Source organism: Brassica napus, chromosome C4 (assembly GCF_020379485.1).
Source record: "Brassica napus cultivar Da-Ae chromosome C4, Da-Ae, whole genome shotgun sequence".
NCBI lineage: Eukaryota > Viridiplantae > Streptophyta > Magnoliopsida > Brassicales > Brassicaceae > Brassica > Brassica napus.
This window is the reverse complement of record NC_063447.1, coordinates 21,096,966-21,115,998: the sequence shown is the minus strand read 5'-3', so window position 1 is coordinate 21,115,998 and position 19,033 is coordinate 21,096,966. Positions and strand designations below refer to the sequence as shown.

At 42.1% G+C, this 19,033-nt stretch overlaps 1 protein-coding gene across 1 annotated transcript; it reads right to left on the bottom strand.

The window, feature by feature from the left end:
* Window positions 1-511: 511 nt before the first annotated feature.
* LOC125585880 lies at window positions 512-3,082 on the bottom strand. The gene is made up of 4 exons (XM_048755593.1): window positions 2,340-3,082; window positions 1,860-2,261; window positions 716-815; window positions 512-631 (listed from the first exon to the last, which is right to left on the bottom strand). The coding sequence occupies exons 1-4, from the start codon at window positions 3,080-3,082 to the stop codon at window positions 512-514; spliced, it is 1,365 nt and encodes a 454-aa protein (XP_048611550.1).
* Window positions 3,083-19,033: the final 15,951 nt, after the last annotated feature.

Here is a 19,033-nt window from a genome sequence, read left to right as displayed (position 1 = left end):
TTGCTTGTTCATAGCTTCTTGGCACATAGATTTCATCTAAGCTTACCATAAAGGAGTAGTGCTCTTCCGGAAACTCAGCAAATGAGCACACAACTTGGGAAGGATGCTCCACAGCATGGGCATTGTAGTACACTCTCGTGTTTACCCAGTTTCTCGTGTTTGCCCACACGGATGCATCCCTCCTTACCCGTGTGCTTCTTCTCAAAGGAACTTCTACTTGTTCCTCAACAGCTTCTTCTTGTATCTAGATTTCTTCTCCAGCTTCCTGACCTTCATTTTGAACTTCTCTTTGGACAGGAGAATCTGAGCCTTGATCTTCTAGACCTCCAGCTTCTTCTGAGCCTTAATCTTTTAACCCTTCAGCTTCAGATTCACTTCCCCCCTCATGTTCAAATTGGGATGGTTCTTCAGCGGCCACTTGAGTAGGCTCTCCACGCCTGCTCTAATCATGGGACACGCCAATACCGAGTTCTTCTAGTATGTTTCTCAAACTAGCAGCTCTATCTGATGGTTAAGAAAGCTCTTCAAGCTCCTCCCAATTCTTCTCTTCATAATACCCTTTATCTTCCATGAACTTCACATCCCTAGACACCAAGACTCTTCTAGCAGTGGGATCAAAGCACTTGTATCCCTTTTGAGATGCGGAATATCCAATAAGCATAGCCTTGGTGCTTTTTGCTTCAAGTTTGTTTCTCATCTCTCATGGCACCAGTACATAGCACACACACCCAAATGTCCTCAAGTGATCCAGAACTGGTCGACTCTTGTTGAGTACCTCAAATCGAGACTGATCCTCTAGGATTCTGGTTGGTATCCTGTTGATCAGATAGCAAGCAGTCATCACAACATCACTCCAAAATCTCTTAGAGACACTCTTGTGGAACATCATTGAACGGGCTACTTCCATGAGGTGTCTGTTCTTCCTTTCAGCAACTCCATTCTGTTGTGGAGTGTAAGGACAGCTAGTCTGATGTAGAATCCCATGTTGAGCTAGGTGATCTTTGAATGAGTGACCTATGTATTCCCCACCATTATCTGACCTGAAAATCTTAATCTTGGCATGATAATGGTTAGTAACATAACTTTGAAACTTTTTTTTTAAATGCATCAAGAACCCTATATTTTGTTTTAATGAGTGTTAAGGTGTATTTGGATTTTTCGTCAATGAATATGACATAATACTTATAATCATCCTTAGATAAACAAGGTGCAGTCAAAACATCAGAGTGAATCAAATCAAAGCAATTCTCATAAATAGTGGATGATCTTTGAAAACAGTCATAAAATGTTTGCCCAAAATACATGCCTCACAATCATTATTTTTAAACATGACACCTGGTAACATAATGCTTAAAACCCTAACATGTGGATGTCCAAGTCTAGCATGCCATAATGCATCCTTACTTAAGGAAGAAACATAACTAAATGAGAAGCAAGAACTAGAGATGGGACTAAGATCTTCAAGCATATAAAGGTCTCATTTGGTTGCTCCTTGCCCAATCAACTTACTGCTCTTAATATCATGAAACTTAACATCATCAGGACTAAAGATAAAATTGCTTTGAAAATCAGTGGTGCATCTTTTGACAGATAAAAGATTAGAAGTAAACTCAGGCATGAAAAATGCTTTAGAGTCCTTATTAAACAGTTTCAGTTTACCAATTCCTCTAATAGGTATTCTATCTCCATTAGCAATCATAACATGTCCATGAGCCGGTTCTAAATCTTTAATCAGGTTATTATCACTAATCATATGATGAGATGCACCAGAATCAATGATCAAAGGTTTATGCATGTTTCTAGTAATCTCAGTCGTTGATGGTTCATTTTGTTTTATCAGGTTTCCTAGTAATCCTAACATCTTACTAGTTATACTCGGCTCACTAGTAGCAGTGTAAGCGCTTTTAAACATATCTAGTAACTTATCAGTATTACTAGGATTACTAGCAGCAGTGTAAGAGCTCTTAAAAATGTCTAGTAACTTATCAGTAGTACTAGGCAATGTATGAGCAGCATATGAGTATCCAAGGGTGTTTCTGAGAGTGTTACCAGACTCCTTAAGAGCTTTGAAGAAGGCTTCAAGGCCAGCTCTCTTGAATACCTCCTGATCCATACCCTTTCCAATTAGTTGATGAGATGCCAAGGATCTACCTTCACTTTCACCCACCTTAGCGCCTGAGCTAGCTCCGGATGAACCAGCACCATTTGCTTCAGTAGAAAGATGAGCCTTTGCTTCCCTATCCCTGTTGAACCGGCGTGGCCTGAGGTGAGGATGTAGGATCCAACACTCACTCTTCTTGTGACCGGTCCTCTTTCAATGCTCACAGTTTCCCTCATACTTTTCATACTTCCTTCCTGAGCCTCTGTATGCAGCCTTGTTTACTTGCATTCCTTCAGCTTGATGAGCCATAGTGAGCTCACCCTTGCCTCCAAACAGGCCAAGACATCCCTCCTCCTTCTGAAGTTGCGCACATACTTCCTCCATGGATGGTAGGTTAAGCGATCTCAAGATGTGTTTGATGACATCCTTGTAGCAAGGATCCAATGTCATCAACAACCCAAACACTTGATCTTGTTCTCTTCTTTCCATAAGAGCTGCTTGATCAGTGGTGTTAGGTCTTAGACTTTCAAGTTCAGACCATAATGATCCAAACTTTCCCATGTGTTTGGTGAGCTCTCCTCCATCTTGCTTCATGGAGTTAATGGCTCTCTTCAGCTTAAACACACGGCTGATGTTGGAGACGTTTCCAAACATCTTTAAGAGGGTCTCCCACAAGTGTTTGGGAGTCTCACAGTAGCTGTAAGCTTCAAGAAGAGGGACATCAAGAGATCCTTGCAGCACAGAGAGCACCATCAAGTCTTCTTGCACCCACTTCTTTGCTTCAGCTTTGGTGAGAGTCTTTTCCTCTTCACCTTCTTCAGTTTCTTTGGCCACTGGCTTCGGACCATCATCAGTGATGTGGCTCCATAGCCCTAGCCTTCCAATAGAAGTCTTCACCAATCGAGACCACAAGAGGTAGTTTGAACCACCTTTCAACGCAACCGGGACAGTAACTATCTTTCTGAAGTTGTTTCCCTCCATCTTCTCTTGCTTGAACCAGAAATGACCAGAAAGCTTCAAACTTGCAACTCAGCTGAAGAACACACAGTACCAGACTTCAAGAACACACAAAATCAAAGCACAGCACCACATGACTCAACTTTATCACACAGCTTCACCGAACACTCAAGAACACAAGAACACAAGAGCTAGAGAAAAAAAAATGGAACGAGGTTTCTCAATACCAAAGCCAACCTGGCTCTGATACCATATGATTTTAGAGAATAAAGTAGGTATTGAGAGATTAAAGATAGATTAGAGAAGATTAATGGGAGATTTGTAGAGAGATTAGGTAGTAATCATGTTTAAGAGTATTTAAGAATCATCATGAACAAGAGAGAGAGTCTAGAGAGATAATCTCAAACTTCTTAATAATTAATCTGATTAGAGTTTACAATATATATGAGGAGGCAACATCAGGATGAGGGTTTCATAAAGAGGCACTATTACAAGAGATAAGGTTTGCTTTAATTTAAACCATCCAATGAGCTTCTTCCTTGTGCATAAATCTCCTTTTGCTTTATCCAGCTCTTCTCCAGCCTGTCACACACGCCTCCTCTTCCCTTGCAACGGTCTGATGCCTTAGAAAAGGGAATAGGGCTTCTCTTCTTCATCCAAAGTTACCCGGGTAACTAGTATAACTAGTATACTAGGATAACTAGGGTAACTTTGGTTTAACCTTTGGAAGTTACTCGGGTAACTAGTATTACTACGCCATGTACGGCCTCTTCATCATACTCAACTCCTCATGTCTTTCTCTTCCCATATATTGATCTCATCTCAACAGAGAGGTGAGAGAAATCTTGCCACATGGACACTGCCATCCCTTTTGCCTTCTCGAGCGGTCAGTTCTGGTATCTTCCCCAGTTCCTGTTCCCGGAATCCCTTATTGATCTTTGAGAGGGTCTCTCATATCGATCGTTTCGGTCCGGCTTCATCGCCTTTTGGTCCTGCTTTTGATGCGCCTTAGCGGGACTTGCGACATCTTCTTCCCATTTTACATGTGTCCAGGCTCGGGACAGAATGTCTTCCATGGCCTTGCACTGGTACTTGGTTAGCTCGTTATAGAGGTCCCCGTCGGGGTGCATGCCTCTTTTGAAGGCAGAGACCGCGGTAGGGAAATTGCACTCGGGAATCGCCACCTTCTCTTGATTGAAGCGGGCTATGTAGCTTCGCAAGGGTTCAGCCCGATGTTGGAGGATTTCATAAAGGCTGTCAGAGGTTTTCTCCAGGTTCCTGCTACTAGTGAACTGCTCCACGAACTTGTCGCTAAGAGTCGCGAAAGAGGATATGGACCTGGAAAGCAGATTGATGTACCATTGCAGAGCGGGCCCAATCAGGGTTGAAACGAATCCCTTGCACATAGTAGCTTCATGCGACTCCCTTGGGAGTGCTACAAAAAGCATCCACTGCTTGTATTGGGTGATGTGGCCGTCTGGATCGCCGGTACCGTCGTACATCTTTATGCTGGGAAAGAGAATTTTCTTGGCATCTCGATCAGGCGATCTCGTCCATGAAAGGAGTATCGGCATAGGAGTCGGGATCACTTTTCCGGATTGGGGGACCTACCCCTGGGAGCATTTCCACCATGGATTGCATGGCGTCGAGCCTCTTGGAGAACATCTTCTCCAGGTAGGCGGTGTTAGGGGATTTTTGTGTAGGATTTTGTGAGTACCACGAAATGGTTGATGAGGCTTAGTGTTTCGTATTGATTTAGAGAAAGAGACTTGAAGAGATGTTTTATTAGATAAACAAGCGGGTACTACAATGTTTTGAGTAAGAACCCTAGTTCTAACCGCCTATCTCTAGTCTCCAAGTCTTGAAGTACCTTGCTCTAGGTTTAGGCTCCCCTTATATAGTTGTCTTGAGGTCGGCCTTAGTCGATTTGAGTAGATTAAACTCTTACATATTCGGAAATATGGAGGTTCTCTTTATCGGAAGTTTCCCTTTTCCCGGAGGAAGGGGTGGTCCCTGGGACCGGACCCGGAGTACTTCCTAGCGGGGACCTGGGGCGTCTCCTAGCGGGGACCCAGAGGCCGGTGTCCTGCCAGTGGTCTGGAGGAATTCAATACCTGAGTATTTTTTTCCCAACAGTTTGCCCTTTATTGCTTGATTTCGTCAGCGAACTCGGGGAATAACCTGTGCACCCAATTCAATCGGAGTTGCTCATTCTTAGCAGGCTTCCCCTGAGCAGGACATCGCTCCAGTAATCATGCGACTCCGGGTTACTCTCAAGCCGGAGCCGTACTCTAAACCGGGGGGGGGGGACCGGTTCCCTCGTAATAGACTGGAGTCTGGCGCTACCTTCTCGAACTGCTGACTTCTTGTTGAAGACGATGAAGCCCGGAGCTTTTAGCGGTGCTTTGGAGATAACGGAGCTTGGAGCTCTGGTGATTTCCGAAGAGGAGGCCTGAGTACATGAGCGTGATGCCTAAAGGCATGTCTTGAAGCTGGTGCAAGTTTTTGTTGGAGGTTCCAGATCAAGTTAAGGGCCACATGGGGTTTTCAAGGTCCCCGTGCTTAGCGAGAGAGGGGAACGGACTTGATGAAGCCTCGAAGTTTGTTTCCTCGCGTGGCGTCCTCCTTGTGGCCACTAAAAAAAAAGGGGATATTGTTACGAAAATTTGAGACTAAAATTTTTGGTCACATATTTGTGACTAAATAAACACAAATTTGTGACTAATATTATATGTCAAGAAAAAGTAAGTTATTGGTAACAATATTGTGACCGGTTTTATCGTATCCAACTTTTGTCACATTTAGTGACATAAAAATGACGAAAATAAACGAGACAAAATATGTGACATAATTGTGACTATATTTATTGTTATCATAGTGACTGATATATGACCAAATCATATGTTTCCATTTATGACGATAGATCAACTAAATGTTCGTGACAAATTCATATAAAAGAAGGCAAACAAAAATATTTCTAGACCCCAAATGAATTTTTAAACCCTAAACTCTTAACACAAATCTCAAAACTCTAATATTTTCATATTTTAACCTCACATCTTAAATTTAAATATAAAATTTAGTAATTTCAAAACATTTTCTCATATTCTGAAAGTAAACCTCAAAAACCCAACCCGTAAGTCACAAAAAATAAACCTTAACCTTTACATAAAGTTTCAAAATTACTATAATACACCAAAACTAATATCCAATATTTATAAAAAAGATATTTTTTTTCAAATATTAATTAAAAACCTTAACTTAGTATTTAAATTTAAAGTCCAAACCCTTTTCTTCAAACACCAAACCCTATATCATAAATTTTATCCCTAAATTTGTTTTTTCATTTTTAGAAATATACAGATGTGTACTTTTAAGGAATTAACTTAGAATTTTTTTTTTTTTTTTGATATCCGTGGGGGATCCCAGGCGGTAAGCCCAGACTAATCCCCACGAGTCCTTCCATCCGGGCACGCATGGTTATAGGCGGGAAGGTGGCCAAGGTGATTCGAACCCATGGCGGGCACTCCAGCTGGAGTTCCATTACCACTAGACGAAGAGCTCTTGGTTAATTAACTTAGAATTTTAATCAAACTTATAATAAACATTAAAAAATTAAAGAAAGATCAGAAACAAAAAATTCTATCGTAAGTTTCCAAAAAAAAACAAAAATTCTATCGTTGTATAGAAGAGATGTAATCAACAGTTCTATTGATGTACAATCATAATAAAACTTGCCCCGTCAAAAAAAAGAAAATTTCCTATTGGCTAATTCATAAGCACAAGAATCAAGTTTTTGACCGTCCGATGAGACTAAATCAACGGACCAAAGTTATTAATTTTTCAGATCTGCATATCTTTTTTTTTTACCAAACAGATCTGCATATCTCTCGATAGATTCTCTTATTTGATTTCATCTCCTAATTTCTTCATTCTTAAGATTTCTTCACTGCTAGCCTCTTCATTCTCTTAACGATCTCTGCTCCCATATCTCTTCAGTTTCGCTACCGTCACTGTCAATGGTCGTTGTAAGAAACGAATCCTCCTTCTCCTTTTTAAGATCTACAAATTAATTACTTTCTCATTATCTCTCTTTTGTGTAGCTTTGATTTTGGTCCATGTTAAAGAATCGAAGGAGTGAAGGAGAACCATAGGAGGAAGGAGAGAGAAGAGAAGGAAGAAAATGAGAAGGATGAACCAGCATGAGAGGTGGAGACATGAAGGTGTTCCGGTGTACCGTCACAGCGTCCGTTGTCGCTCCAGCATGACTGTTCAGATTGTGAGGATCCAATGATTCTGTTCATCTTAATTATATTTCTGTTGAGTTGATTTAAAAAACTAGAAGAATATGTGTAGTTTTGCAATTATTTTCACAGAACCGTTTTTCTTAAATCTGTGTAGTTTAACAATTATTGGTATACTTGTGTAGATTTAAGAGGAAAGACGAGGAAGAAGAAGAGTAGGAGGAGACGTAAGAAAAGCGGTTTCTCCTGATGTCTACTTGTTCACTGCAGCGATTAACGCATTTTGCAAGGGAGGGATGGAATGAGGATGAGTGGGAGGTATGATGAGGCATTTATGTGTAAGGAGTTATGGCTTTGGAGACAAAGCATTGAGTTGCTGAGAAGATGCATGCTAATCAATTAGGTTTAGTTTTTTTTTTTAATTTGGTTTAGTTTTATAAACCAATTTTAATATGTAAGTTGGCTCGACCAAAAAAATATTTGTAAGTTGCTTTTAATTTATAAACCAAATTAGTAAATCAATTTTATTTCGTATGTACTGAATTTTTGATTTAATTTTAACTGTAAGTTTAAATTTTTCATATAATTAATTTTGATTTTAGTAATTATTTTTTTGGCAGCAAACGGCTATTCTATTACTCAAGATTGAGGTGGTCTGGGTAGCCAGACCGGAATAGAACAACCAATAAAACATAGAGATCTATGAAAAGAAAGTGCATTCCTAGCTAACGAATCTGCAATCTCATTTTGAAGTCCGAAAAACACAACCGAAGAGTTTGAATGATTTCCAGCTCAGTTGAGAAGTTGGGCCACGCTTCTGGTTCTTGCATCATTGCAATCAGGTCCTTGCAATCCGTCCCAAATCTCCGACAGGTCGAGTAATTCAATTTATAAATTTGTATTATTAAAATAAAAAATGAATCAATATGGATATGTTACATTATAATTAATTATATTTATATTTTTTATTAAATATTTTGAGACAATCGATCCGTTACTACAAATGATATTTTTGTCACATTATAATTAGCCACAAATTACAATGAATTGTGACAATTTAATATGTAAAGAATTGTAACATTCTTGTCACATTATAATAGTCACATATTATAACGATTTGAGACAATTTAATATGTAAGGAATTGTAACAGTGTTGTTACTAACATACAACGTAACTATGTGAGACGAGTTTGTTACAAATATATTAGTCACAAATATTGTGACATTTTTTGTTACGCTATGCATTTGTGACACACATATTGTAACCATTAAAATTGGTAACAAAAACGTAACAATAACTATATTGTTACGAATTCTTTTCTGTTGTGACGAAATGTTTTGTCACAATACCTTTATTTTCTTGTAGTGGGCGCGTGGAAATCATCTAGGGTTTACAACCCCTCTCTTCGTTTTTGCCGCCTAGCAGCTTTCTAACTTTCCTTTTTATCTCTCTCTCCTAAGAATCTTCCGCAATCTTCATTGCTCGGTTCTTCATTTTCAGGTATTATTCTCCTTTCTTTCTCTCTATTTTTCTTTCGCCTCCTTCCTTCAAAACCCCCTCGTATTTCTAGGATGAAATCCAAATCGGACCTCCCCCTAGATTTTTCCTCCATAGGCGGTAGGGTTAGGTCGAAGAAGCTGAGAGCCGGGGTTGGTCCATCAGAATCAACATATTTGTTGCAAACAACTGACCCGGGAGAAACCTATCTACCTCTACGGCCGGCGAAACAGCCTCAGGAACAACACAGCTAGGGTTTCTAACTGGCGGGAGAAGTATCATCTCCCCGATGACGTTGTCATCAGGATTCCGGGTCCATAGATAGGGTCTCGGATTTCAAAGTCGACGAGGTCCTCGTGTACGAGGAATTTTTCGAATCGGGCTTAAGAGATCGAGTTCCCTCGCTGGTGGTGAAGGTGTTGGAAGCCTTGGAGATATCCCCGGGTCAGCTGAATCCTCCTTCCTGGAAGATTTTTAACCTCTGTCTGGCGCGCAGCTGGTGGGTGATAGTAGTTTCGTCAGTTGTTTGCAACGACAAGACGCTAACTATTCCTGTTTCTTTTTGCAGACGTGCCTTGCGTGGATTCTTCTCTAGTAAGGAGGACGACTGAACGGGTGTTGAAGCTTTCCATCAAGCGACGTCAAGTTCCTTTTCTCATGAGCAGAGAGGCGTTGGAACGTTGCAGCATCTGGGGCAAGTTCTTACCTCTCCTCTTGTTTATTGTGAACAATTTTTGAGGCGTATTAGTTTCGTGCTTCAGGTGATATGTCAGGGTCCAGAGGTGAAGAAGCACTGGCGGATTACAAGAGGGCCTTTGAGGTCATGTCGGCAAAGAAAGCTGCTCCCAAGAGGGCTGCCCCTAGTGAGAGTGATGATGAAGTTCAGTTCATGAAGAGTAACAAACGTCAAGCCACGGCTGCTCTAGCTTCTTCTTCTATGAAGAAGTCTAGAGCTTCGGAATCTACCCCGAAGGTCTCTCCGTTATCGTCGAGTGACCCAGCCACTGTCCTGGCCAATCTCAAAACTAAGGTGTTCCCTTTGACCCCGGTGGTTCTGCCAGAGGGGGACTCTTCTGCCTCCATCCAATTCATCCAGAGCGATCTTCTCCAGGTAATACGTTGTTCTCCTTTCCATTTCTTTTGGCATTTTGTTTTTTGCTGATGATCAGTTTAATCTTGTGCAGGTGATGTCTCAGTTGTTCCACCTCAGGGAGTGGATGGACGACCATGCTTCACTCAGGGCTGACTTGGCTGCTCTGACTTCTCAGCTGCACGAGGAGAAGGACAACGTTCTGGCCAAGGAAGGGAGATCAAGGCTTTGAAGCTCACGGTCAGGAATCAAGACGAGGCTGGGACGCTGGCTGCGTCAGAGAATGTCTCTTTGCGGGAGCAACTGGAGCACCGGGAGGAGGAGATATGTGATCTGAAGTGCGCCGCGGAGGCCTTTAATGTCGAGAAGACTATGACGGTGAACAGCGCCATAGTGGTGACTCGCTGGGAGTTAATGAGGGAGTGGCTCAACCATCAGACCAACTGCTTGGATCTTGAGGGCGTGTTGGAGCAGTAAAAGATGGTGAAGACTTCCGAGGCTGAGCTACAGGGACTTCCCGCTCCTTCCTTTGAGGGAGAGCCGATGGTCCCGGGCAAGACTGAAGCTGAGAAGACTCCCGAGCCTGCAGCTGATGATCGTCCCGCCGACTGATCCTTGATCCTTATCTGAACTCTCAACCCCTTGTAGAGGTTTCTTTTGTGTTGTACCCACCCTTCTGTGAGGGTTTCAAACTTATCTACATGCCTTCGAGCCTTTTTGTTTTGTTAAACAATGGCTCTGCTGTGGCCTCCTTTTTCTTTAAAAAGAATGATTTCGTATTTTTAACTTTGTTCTAGTTTCCGCGTAACGGACATTTTAGCTTTGTATCAAGCTTGTCTTCAAAGCATGGTCTTCGTCGATGATTCTCTTCTTGAGAGGTAGCAGGGCGCATCTTGCAGGGCCGTAGATTCAGGAGCCGGGACTCCGGGAATCGAACCTAGGTCCTGCCTTAAGAGATGTCGGAGCCAGTCCGAAAATCATCTTTGTGTGTTTGGGGTTGCCGCCAACCTGGAGATTATGCAGGGACCAGGAGGTCGTCTAGGAACCCGGAGGTTACAGCTAGGATCTGCGAGATAGGTTTTGAACCCGGAGGTGTCAAGCTTTCTAGAGTATGGACTCCAGGAGTCTGGAGATCGTTCTCGTATCCCGAAAGATGCGTTAAGATCCGATGGTTGTCTGGGAACCCAGAGGTTTTCCTAGACCCTGAGATCACATTTGGGACCCAGAGGTCATAGGGGAATCCGGAGGTTCTCCTATAGATCCTGAAACCATAGCTGGAACCCACCGGGATATTTTTAGATCCTGGGATTTTTGTGTAGGATCTTTGTGAGTACCACAACACGATGGACAAGGCTGGTATTTGTACAGATTTGCAAGTAAGAAAGTAGAAAGAGACGTTTTATTAGATCAAATAACCGGAACTATAACAGTTTTGAGTAAGAACCCTAGTTCTAGCCGCCTAGCTCTAATCTCTAAGTCTCGAAGTGTCGATCCCTTGCTTTAGGGTTTAGGTTCCCTTTATATAGTCTTCTTAAGGCGGACCTTGGTTGGTTGAAGTAGGTTAAAACTCTTCCATATTCGGAAATATGGAAGGTTCTCCTTATCGGAAGTTTTCCTTTTCTCGGGGGAAGGGGGCAGTCCCAGGGACCGGACCCGGAGTACTTCGTAGCGGGGACTGGGGTGCCTCCTAGCGGTGACCCAGAGGTCGGTGTCTGGCCTGGGGTCTGGAGAAATTCAATACCTGAGTATTTTTCACCAACAGTTTGCCCCTTATTGCTCGATTTTTTCATCAAACTCGGGGAATAAATTGTGCACTCAAGTCAACCGGAGTTGCTTATTCTCAGCAGGCTTCCCTTAGGCAGGATATCGCTCCAGTAATCCTGCGATCCCGGGTTCCACTCAGGCCGGAACCATACTCTGAACCCGAGGAAGGATCGGTTCCCTTATTCTAGACCGGGGTCTGGCGCTATTGAACCGCTGACTTCTTGTCGAAGATGGAGAAGCTCTGAGTTTGTGATGGCTTCTTGGAGACTGCAGAGCCTGGAGCTCTGATGTTTCCTGAAGAGGAGCTTAAAGGCTTGATGCGTGGGAATAGATCAGCAGGCCGGTGCCCGTTCGGTTGATGATGCTAGATGCTCTTCTTATTCTTCAAAAGCGCGTATCTTTTCTCGAAACTTTCCCTTTTCTTTTTTAGGAAGAATTTCCCTTTTTCCTGTAGGGGACAGATTTCCTTTTTGCTGCTTTATCCTTTATGTCATGGATTTTTCAGAATATTTGGGAACATCCCTATTTCCTTTTCTCATCCCATGAAAGGAAATGATCCCGAATTGAGAAAGGGAATGATGTATATAAGGAATCACAATATCTTCTAACTGCCCTCAACCCATCCTTAGTGTTGATTCCTAGTTGAGAAAGATGAATCCCGAATTGCTCATGTTCCCATCCTCACTTGTGGGTGGTCGTCCAAGGCCACATCGTCCTTTCACCGACCCCTTCTCATCTCCGGTTCCTTCCTGGGGAGATGTTCTGGAGGCTGGCAGTGAAGCGGTTCTGATGGCACCCCTGAGAAGGCGCCGTTCTTGCTTCTTCGATGATAGTCCCCGTTCCGAGATCCGAGAGGGAGACCTGGCTAACATGAGGAGGAAGTATTCTATTCATCCTTCAGTGGCGATGAGGAGTCCGACAGAGTTCGAACGTGCTCCTGATGGGGGAGCGGGTGAGGTAGCTGTCTATGAGGCATATCAGGAATCAGGCTTCCGGGGCGTTATCCCTTCTCTTATAGGCGAAGTATCATCTTTCTTTGGTTTCTGCCCTTCTCAACTTACTCTTCTAACCTTGAGGACTTTAATAGCCATCCACGTACTTAGGGAACTCCATGGATTTTCTGTCGGGGTGCATGAGATTTTATACTCTTATTACTTTGCTCCTCTGGTGAACAAAGCGGGGTTCTATCACCTTCGATCCCGTGATGGCACCCTCTAGTCGAGGAACCTTCGAGGGGCATCCGGGGCTATTATGCCTTCGGGGTTGGTTGGAACAGCCGTTACGTGTTTGTGAAGATCCATGAGCCGGTTGGTTACCCTACGTCTTGGCGTACTGTTGGTAAGTTCTCCTTTGGAGTTTGAATTTTACCATTCCTTTGGGAGCCTGATTTGATGTTTGGTTTTCACCTGGCATATTTATCCCGCCCGGTTTCCTTTGCTGGAGAAGCAGTAAAGAAGCTTATAATGGAATTTCCTCGACGATTCCGATGGGTGACTTTTCTGGTGAGCTGGGAAACCTTGCGTCATAGTCGTGTTTGGGGTAAGCCTTCCCTTTTTTCTATTTGGTAAGGCTTAGTCTCGTTTATTTCTTACATAGTTTTTTTCAGGGAACGTGGCGAGGCTCCCGGTATCGGTCGTGTATGATGAGTATCAGAAGGCTAAAGCGCGGAAGCGGCGCCCTTCTTACACTCCTCCGCCAAGACTAGCTGTAATACCCCTGATCAAGGGTATCAAGTCAACGCAAAGTCAACGACGTAGGATCGACCAGCATTTGGAGTAATATGCTATAGGGAGTTATGACTAGAGGTTCGGTCGAGGAGTTTTGAAGAACGGTCGAGCAAAAATTAGATTGGATCGCAGAGATGGATCTGAGCTACGAAGGCGTCATGGTCGAGCATGGAGAATTTTCAAGTTCGACACTTCAAGCAAGACTCAATCTCAATTATCATGATGGGATAGTAGAAGACATGTGGTCGAATCATAATCAACTTTGGACGAGCTCATAAAGGATATGGTCCGTAGAGATTTCAGAGATGGTCTACATAGAGAGTTGGTAATTGCCAGAAGACGAAGATGACTACAATCAATCCAGGAGTTAGGGAGTCAATCTAGAAACCTTACCTAAGGCATTTGAAGACATATTTGAGAGTTTGGTCTAAACAAAAACAAGGCTTTCCTAAGAAGATCAAGATAGGCCGGAAGGAGACGGTTTTTGCCGCTATGGTCGAAACGAGCTAGCTGAAGATAAAGGAAGCGAAATGGAGTTGTGAAAACATGGAAAGGAGTTCCAAGGAATGTTTTACACATTTCCTCAACTTTTGGAAATGGTCAACTCTAGTGTCAAAGTCAACCAAAGTCAAAGGAGAGAGAATGGACCCCATTGGTCCATATAACCCACCCGGTCAACCAATAGGAGCATGCCATGTGGAGGAGACCAAATTCCTTCATTCCTGGAAATCACGAGGAATAAATCAAGAGATTTTATGGTGAAGAAATCAGGTGCAAAAAACTTCTTGACAGCAAGGAAACATGAAGATACCATTTGTACCCGAAATGGGCTATAAATGGAAATGGAGGCTATGGACTGAAGAATGCTTATCTACATCAAACCCACGACATATAAGCTTCATTTAGGACCCAGGAGAAGTATTGGATTGGGCTGGAGCACAAGGAAAACTGATTTGAAGATTGAAGACCCAAAGGTGCCCAAAATGGTTATTTTGGCGCACTACAAGAAAACATAATCTTAACGAGGGCGGTTTTCCTCGTGAGTTCGTCGTAAATGAGGCTTTACGACGAATTAGCGAGGAACCACGTTTGCTTGTTATTCATCCGTCGTAACACATATTTCCTCGCTAATTCCTCGTAACTTAGCGAGGAATATATTTCGTCGTAAAGACGAAGTTGATCATTTCGTGGTAAAGACCACGTAAATATTCCACGTAAGGAGGTCGCTATATTTCCTCGTAAATACCTCGAAACGAGTTCCTCGTAAACTACACGTAAATACCTTGAAAGTGTTTTCTCGCAAAATACACGTAACTACCACGAAAGTATTTCCTCGCAAAATACTCGTTTATCTTTCCTCGTTATTTCCTCGTAAATGTTTTCTCGTAAAATACTCGTTTATTATTTCTCGTCATTTCCTCGTAAGGTTTCCACGTAAATAGGTCGTACATTAGCTACGAATTTACTTCGATTTTATTATTTTACAGAATTTAAAAATATAAAAAATAATAATTAAAATTATTTAATTTATTAATAAAATTATAATTTAAAATAAAAATAAATCAATACGAAAATATTTTATATATAAATAAGTTTTGAATTTATAATACAACAACCGGAAAAAAAAACTAAGGTTCGTTCATCGCCTGGTAGAATTCATCACTCCTCGTAACATCCGCCTCGTTATGTACGTCGGATGACTCGCCTCGAATGGGATGTTGTTGTCGCATGTTCCTCAACATGGACTCCCATTCCGGATTTGTGGCCACTATAACGTCCAAGAAGCCCTCGACTCCACCCATACGAGATTTTGTCGCGGCCAACTCGTTACGCAGCTCAGTGACTTCATCATCTCGTCGCTGACCACAAGACGATGTCGCTCTCGGAACATCGTTGACGGAACCAATCCCCAACGTCCGTCCCTTTTTTTTAGGGACAAACTTAAAAACAAAAAATATATATTGTTAGTAAAAATTTAAAGTTATATTAAATGAATAATAAAAAATTAATTTTTTTTGAAAATTTACCTCCTCGTAAATCTTATCTACTTCAAGTGTGGATAAGGTGACGGGTAATCCGTCGGTAGACTGCTGGGTCAGCTGAGTCTGGCGGTCTTCAACCCGAGCAACCACGTTGTTGTAGATTTGCTCGGACTTGCCATCTACAAATACGCCCGCCTTGTTCTTGTGGATCCTCTCGTAAAGTTCCATAAGAGACGGGAGATGTCCCGTCTCTTTGGCCTAAAAACATTTAAGAAAGTTAGAATAAAAATATATATATTAAAAAAGTTATTTAATAAAATATTTAATTACCATTTCCAAACGGACACCGGCGTGGGGTTTTTGGCCCGTAGTGTGAAGCATCGGCCCGTTTCCGTGCTCATCGACCGTGTTACGGGAGTTAGAGCAACCCTGGGCGATTCTAATGGAATCAGGAAGGCGCCAATAACGGATGAGGCCATCCCACACATCCGTGGTGAGCTCAGCGGGTTTGCCACGCTCATACCCCTTCACGATCCAGTCACCCTTCCAGTTGGAGACCCTGTCCAACAAGCAAACTTTCACCTTCGCGTTAAACTTCTTCCTCACCCTCTCAGTGATCCCCAAGGCCCAATAATATTTTTGCTGTTGGAAAAAATAAATTGACAATTAGTTTTTTAGAAAGTATATATATAAATCATGAAAAAATTAAAGTATATATAATTAATTAATAGAAACTTACAACGTAAATTTTGAACCACGTCTTTCTGACGTAGTGAGGCGTCTTACTCCAGTTCGGATGTGCCATGGAGAAGTAACCTTTGATCGTGTCGGTTACGTCCGATGCAAGACATCCGTCAACCCCCCACCTGGAAAATACAAATTTAAAATATAAATTATTTTTTAATGTTATAAAAGAATTTTAAACGAATTAAAAAAAAATTAATGCAACATACCACAAAGTTCTGTCCGGTCGGTCGGGGTCGATGACTGGTAAACCTTCTCCGCCTGGCAGACGGAGAATGTCCTCTACAGTGTACTGAGAGTAAGGAGCACTCGGAGGCACCATCAAATCGGGATGAATATCGGCGGCCATTGGAGGTGCCATCGGAGGAGGAACAGGAGGAGGCATCGTCGGATGAGCCATCGGGGAAGGCACATGAGGAGGCGATGGTGCACTAGAAGAAGTAGACCCAGAGACTCTCTGAGTGTACTGAGTCTCGGGGACAGTCTCCTGACTCGAAGAACCGGGAGCTGAAGAAGAGGCAGGGTCTAAACGACTACCCGGCTCACCGAATTTCTCTCTGTAATGGGCAGTAAGTCTTCCTTTTCGAACCTGGGAAAAAAATTAAATTTTTAAAATTAACATCAACAGTATATTTCCCAACATTATCCACCTAATCAACACTAAATAACATAAAATCCGTAAACCTATCTAAATTCCCTATACTAACCACCTAATATATCCTAAACTAACCAAATTAGAGAGGAATTAGAGAGGCTTACCATTGCTACGAAATGGAGAGGAAGTGGAGAGGAAGTAGAGAGGAAAGAAAGAGTGAGCGCTCGGGGGTATATATAAGATTACATATCGTCGCAAATTCCTCGTAAGGTTACGATGAAATAGCGAGCAGTTACAAAGGCCCGTGTTTTTCAATACGAGGAAATTGCGAGGAATCACAAAGGCCCGTGTTTTTATATACGAGGTATTAACGACGATTTTGCTTAAGTGGAATTAACAAGCTTTGCTTTCCGATAAATATACCCACAACTCTCATTCTCAAACCACACACAAACTCCCAAATCACACCCTATCTCAAATCACATTCCTTAGCAAAATCCTATTTAAATTATAAATATTTGAAAAAAATAGGAAAAGCAGAAGATATTAGAATTCATGTGGGCGAGACTTACGTATTACAATTGCTGGAAGTCTTGCCACATGTTAATCTGGTATTTTTCTCCTTTTCCTTTTTTTCTAGTTTTTACACTACGAGGTATTTACGACGATTTCTGCTTACGTGGTATTTATGACGATTTCATCCTACGTGGTCTTTACGACGATTTGGGCTTACGTGGAATTAACGACTGTTTTGTTTATATCCTTTTACGTGGTGTTTACGACGATTTCTGCTTACGTGGAATTAACGAGTGTTATGTTTAAATCCCTAAAATCCGAAACCCCAAACCCCAAACCCCAAACCCCAAACCCCAAACCCCAAACCCAAACCCCAAACCCGAAACCCCAAACCCCAAACCCAAAATCCGAAACCCCAAACCCCAAACCCCAAACCACAAACCTGAAACCCCAAACCCCAAATCCGAAACCCCAAACCACAAACCCCAAACCCCAAATCCCAAACCCCAAACCCCATATTCCTTATTTTCTACTTCATATATTCCAAAACCCATCTTTATTTTTAAATTTCGTCGTTATTTCCTCGTTGGCTTACGAGTCCTTTACGACGATTGCTCATACGTGGTATTTACGACGATTTCTCATACGTGGTCTTTACGACGATTTGTGCTTACGTGGAATTAACGAGCCCCGCGTTCTTTATTTTTATATTTCGTCGTTATTTCCTCGTTGGCTTACGAGTCCTTTACGATGATTTTTACTTACGTGGAATTAACGAGTGTTATGTTTAAATCCCTAGAATCCGAAACCCCAAACCCCAAACCCCATATCCCTTATTTTCTACTTCATATATTCCAAACCCCATCTTTATTTCCATTCCAAACCACAATTCCCACATTTGCTTATTCATAAAACAAACTCCCACATTACCTTATTCATAAAACAAACCCCACATTATCTTATTCATAAAACAAACTCCCACATCTTATTCATAAAACAAATACATCAATCGGATACATCGACATTCTCGTTATCACTAGAAACATTATCATTTTCATTAAACTCGTCTTCAATAGCTTCGTCTGTGGCATCATCGGTAAGATCTTCGTACTCGTGATTATGCGGATCAATGAGAAGGATGTCATCAATTTCTTGTTCAGGTTCCTCGACTTCATTTATCTGTTCTTCTTGCAATGGTGGTTCTTCTCCACTGATGATTCGTCCTCGAGGTGTAACTTTGATCACTGCTAACCAATTTATACCTGAATCTCTCATCCGAGGGTATGGAAGGAAGCTAACTTGGTCTGCTTGTGAAGCTAAGATGAAAGGCTCGAATTTGTTGTACCTTCGTCCACCGTTGACATCAACTACACCGAATTTGTTAGACCGAACACCTCTGTTGACGACGGGGTCGAACCATTCACATTTGAAGAGGACGCATTTCAGCTTCAGTATCCCTGGAAATTCGACTTCAATAATCTCCGTCAAGATCCCGTAGAAATCTGTTTCCCCTTTCACACATATTCCATAGTTACTGGTCGCCCGCTGTCTACCATACTCATATGTATGAAAAGTATAGCCTCGTGTGAAATACATCTGTGATGTGGTGACCTTTACAAGTGGAGATTGAATTACTTCGTGTAACCACTTAGGATAATCTGCATCGTCGTCGTCATAATCAACCTGCAAAAATAAAGAGAATGTTAATGAAATACAGATCATGTATGAAAAAAGAGTTTGAGTTAATACCTGATTCCGCAACCACTTAATGAAGTGTTGATCTTTCCTTTTGTCTACGTCACTTGTGGATATACC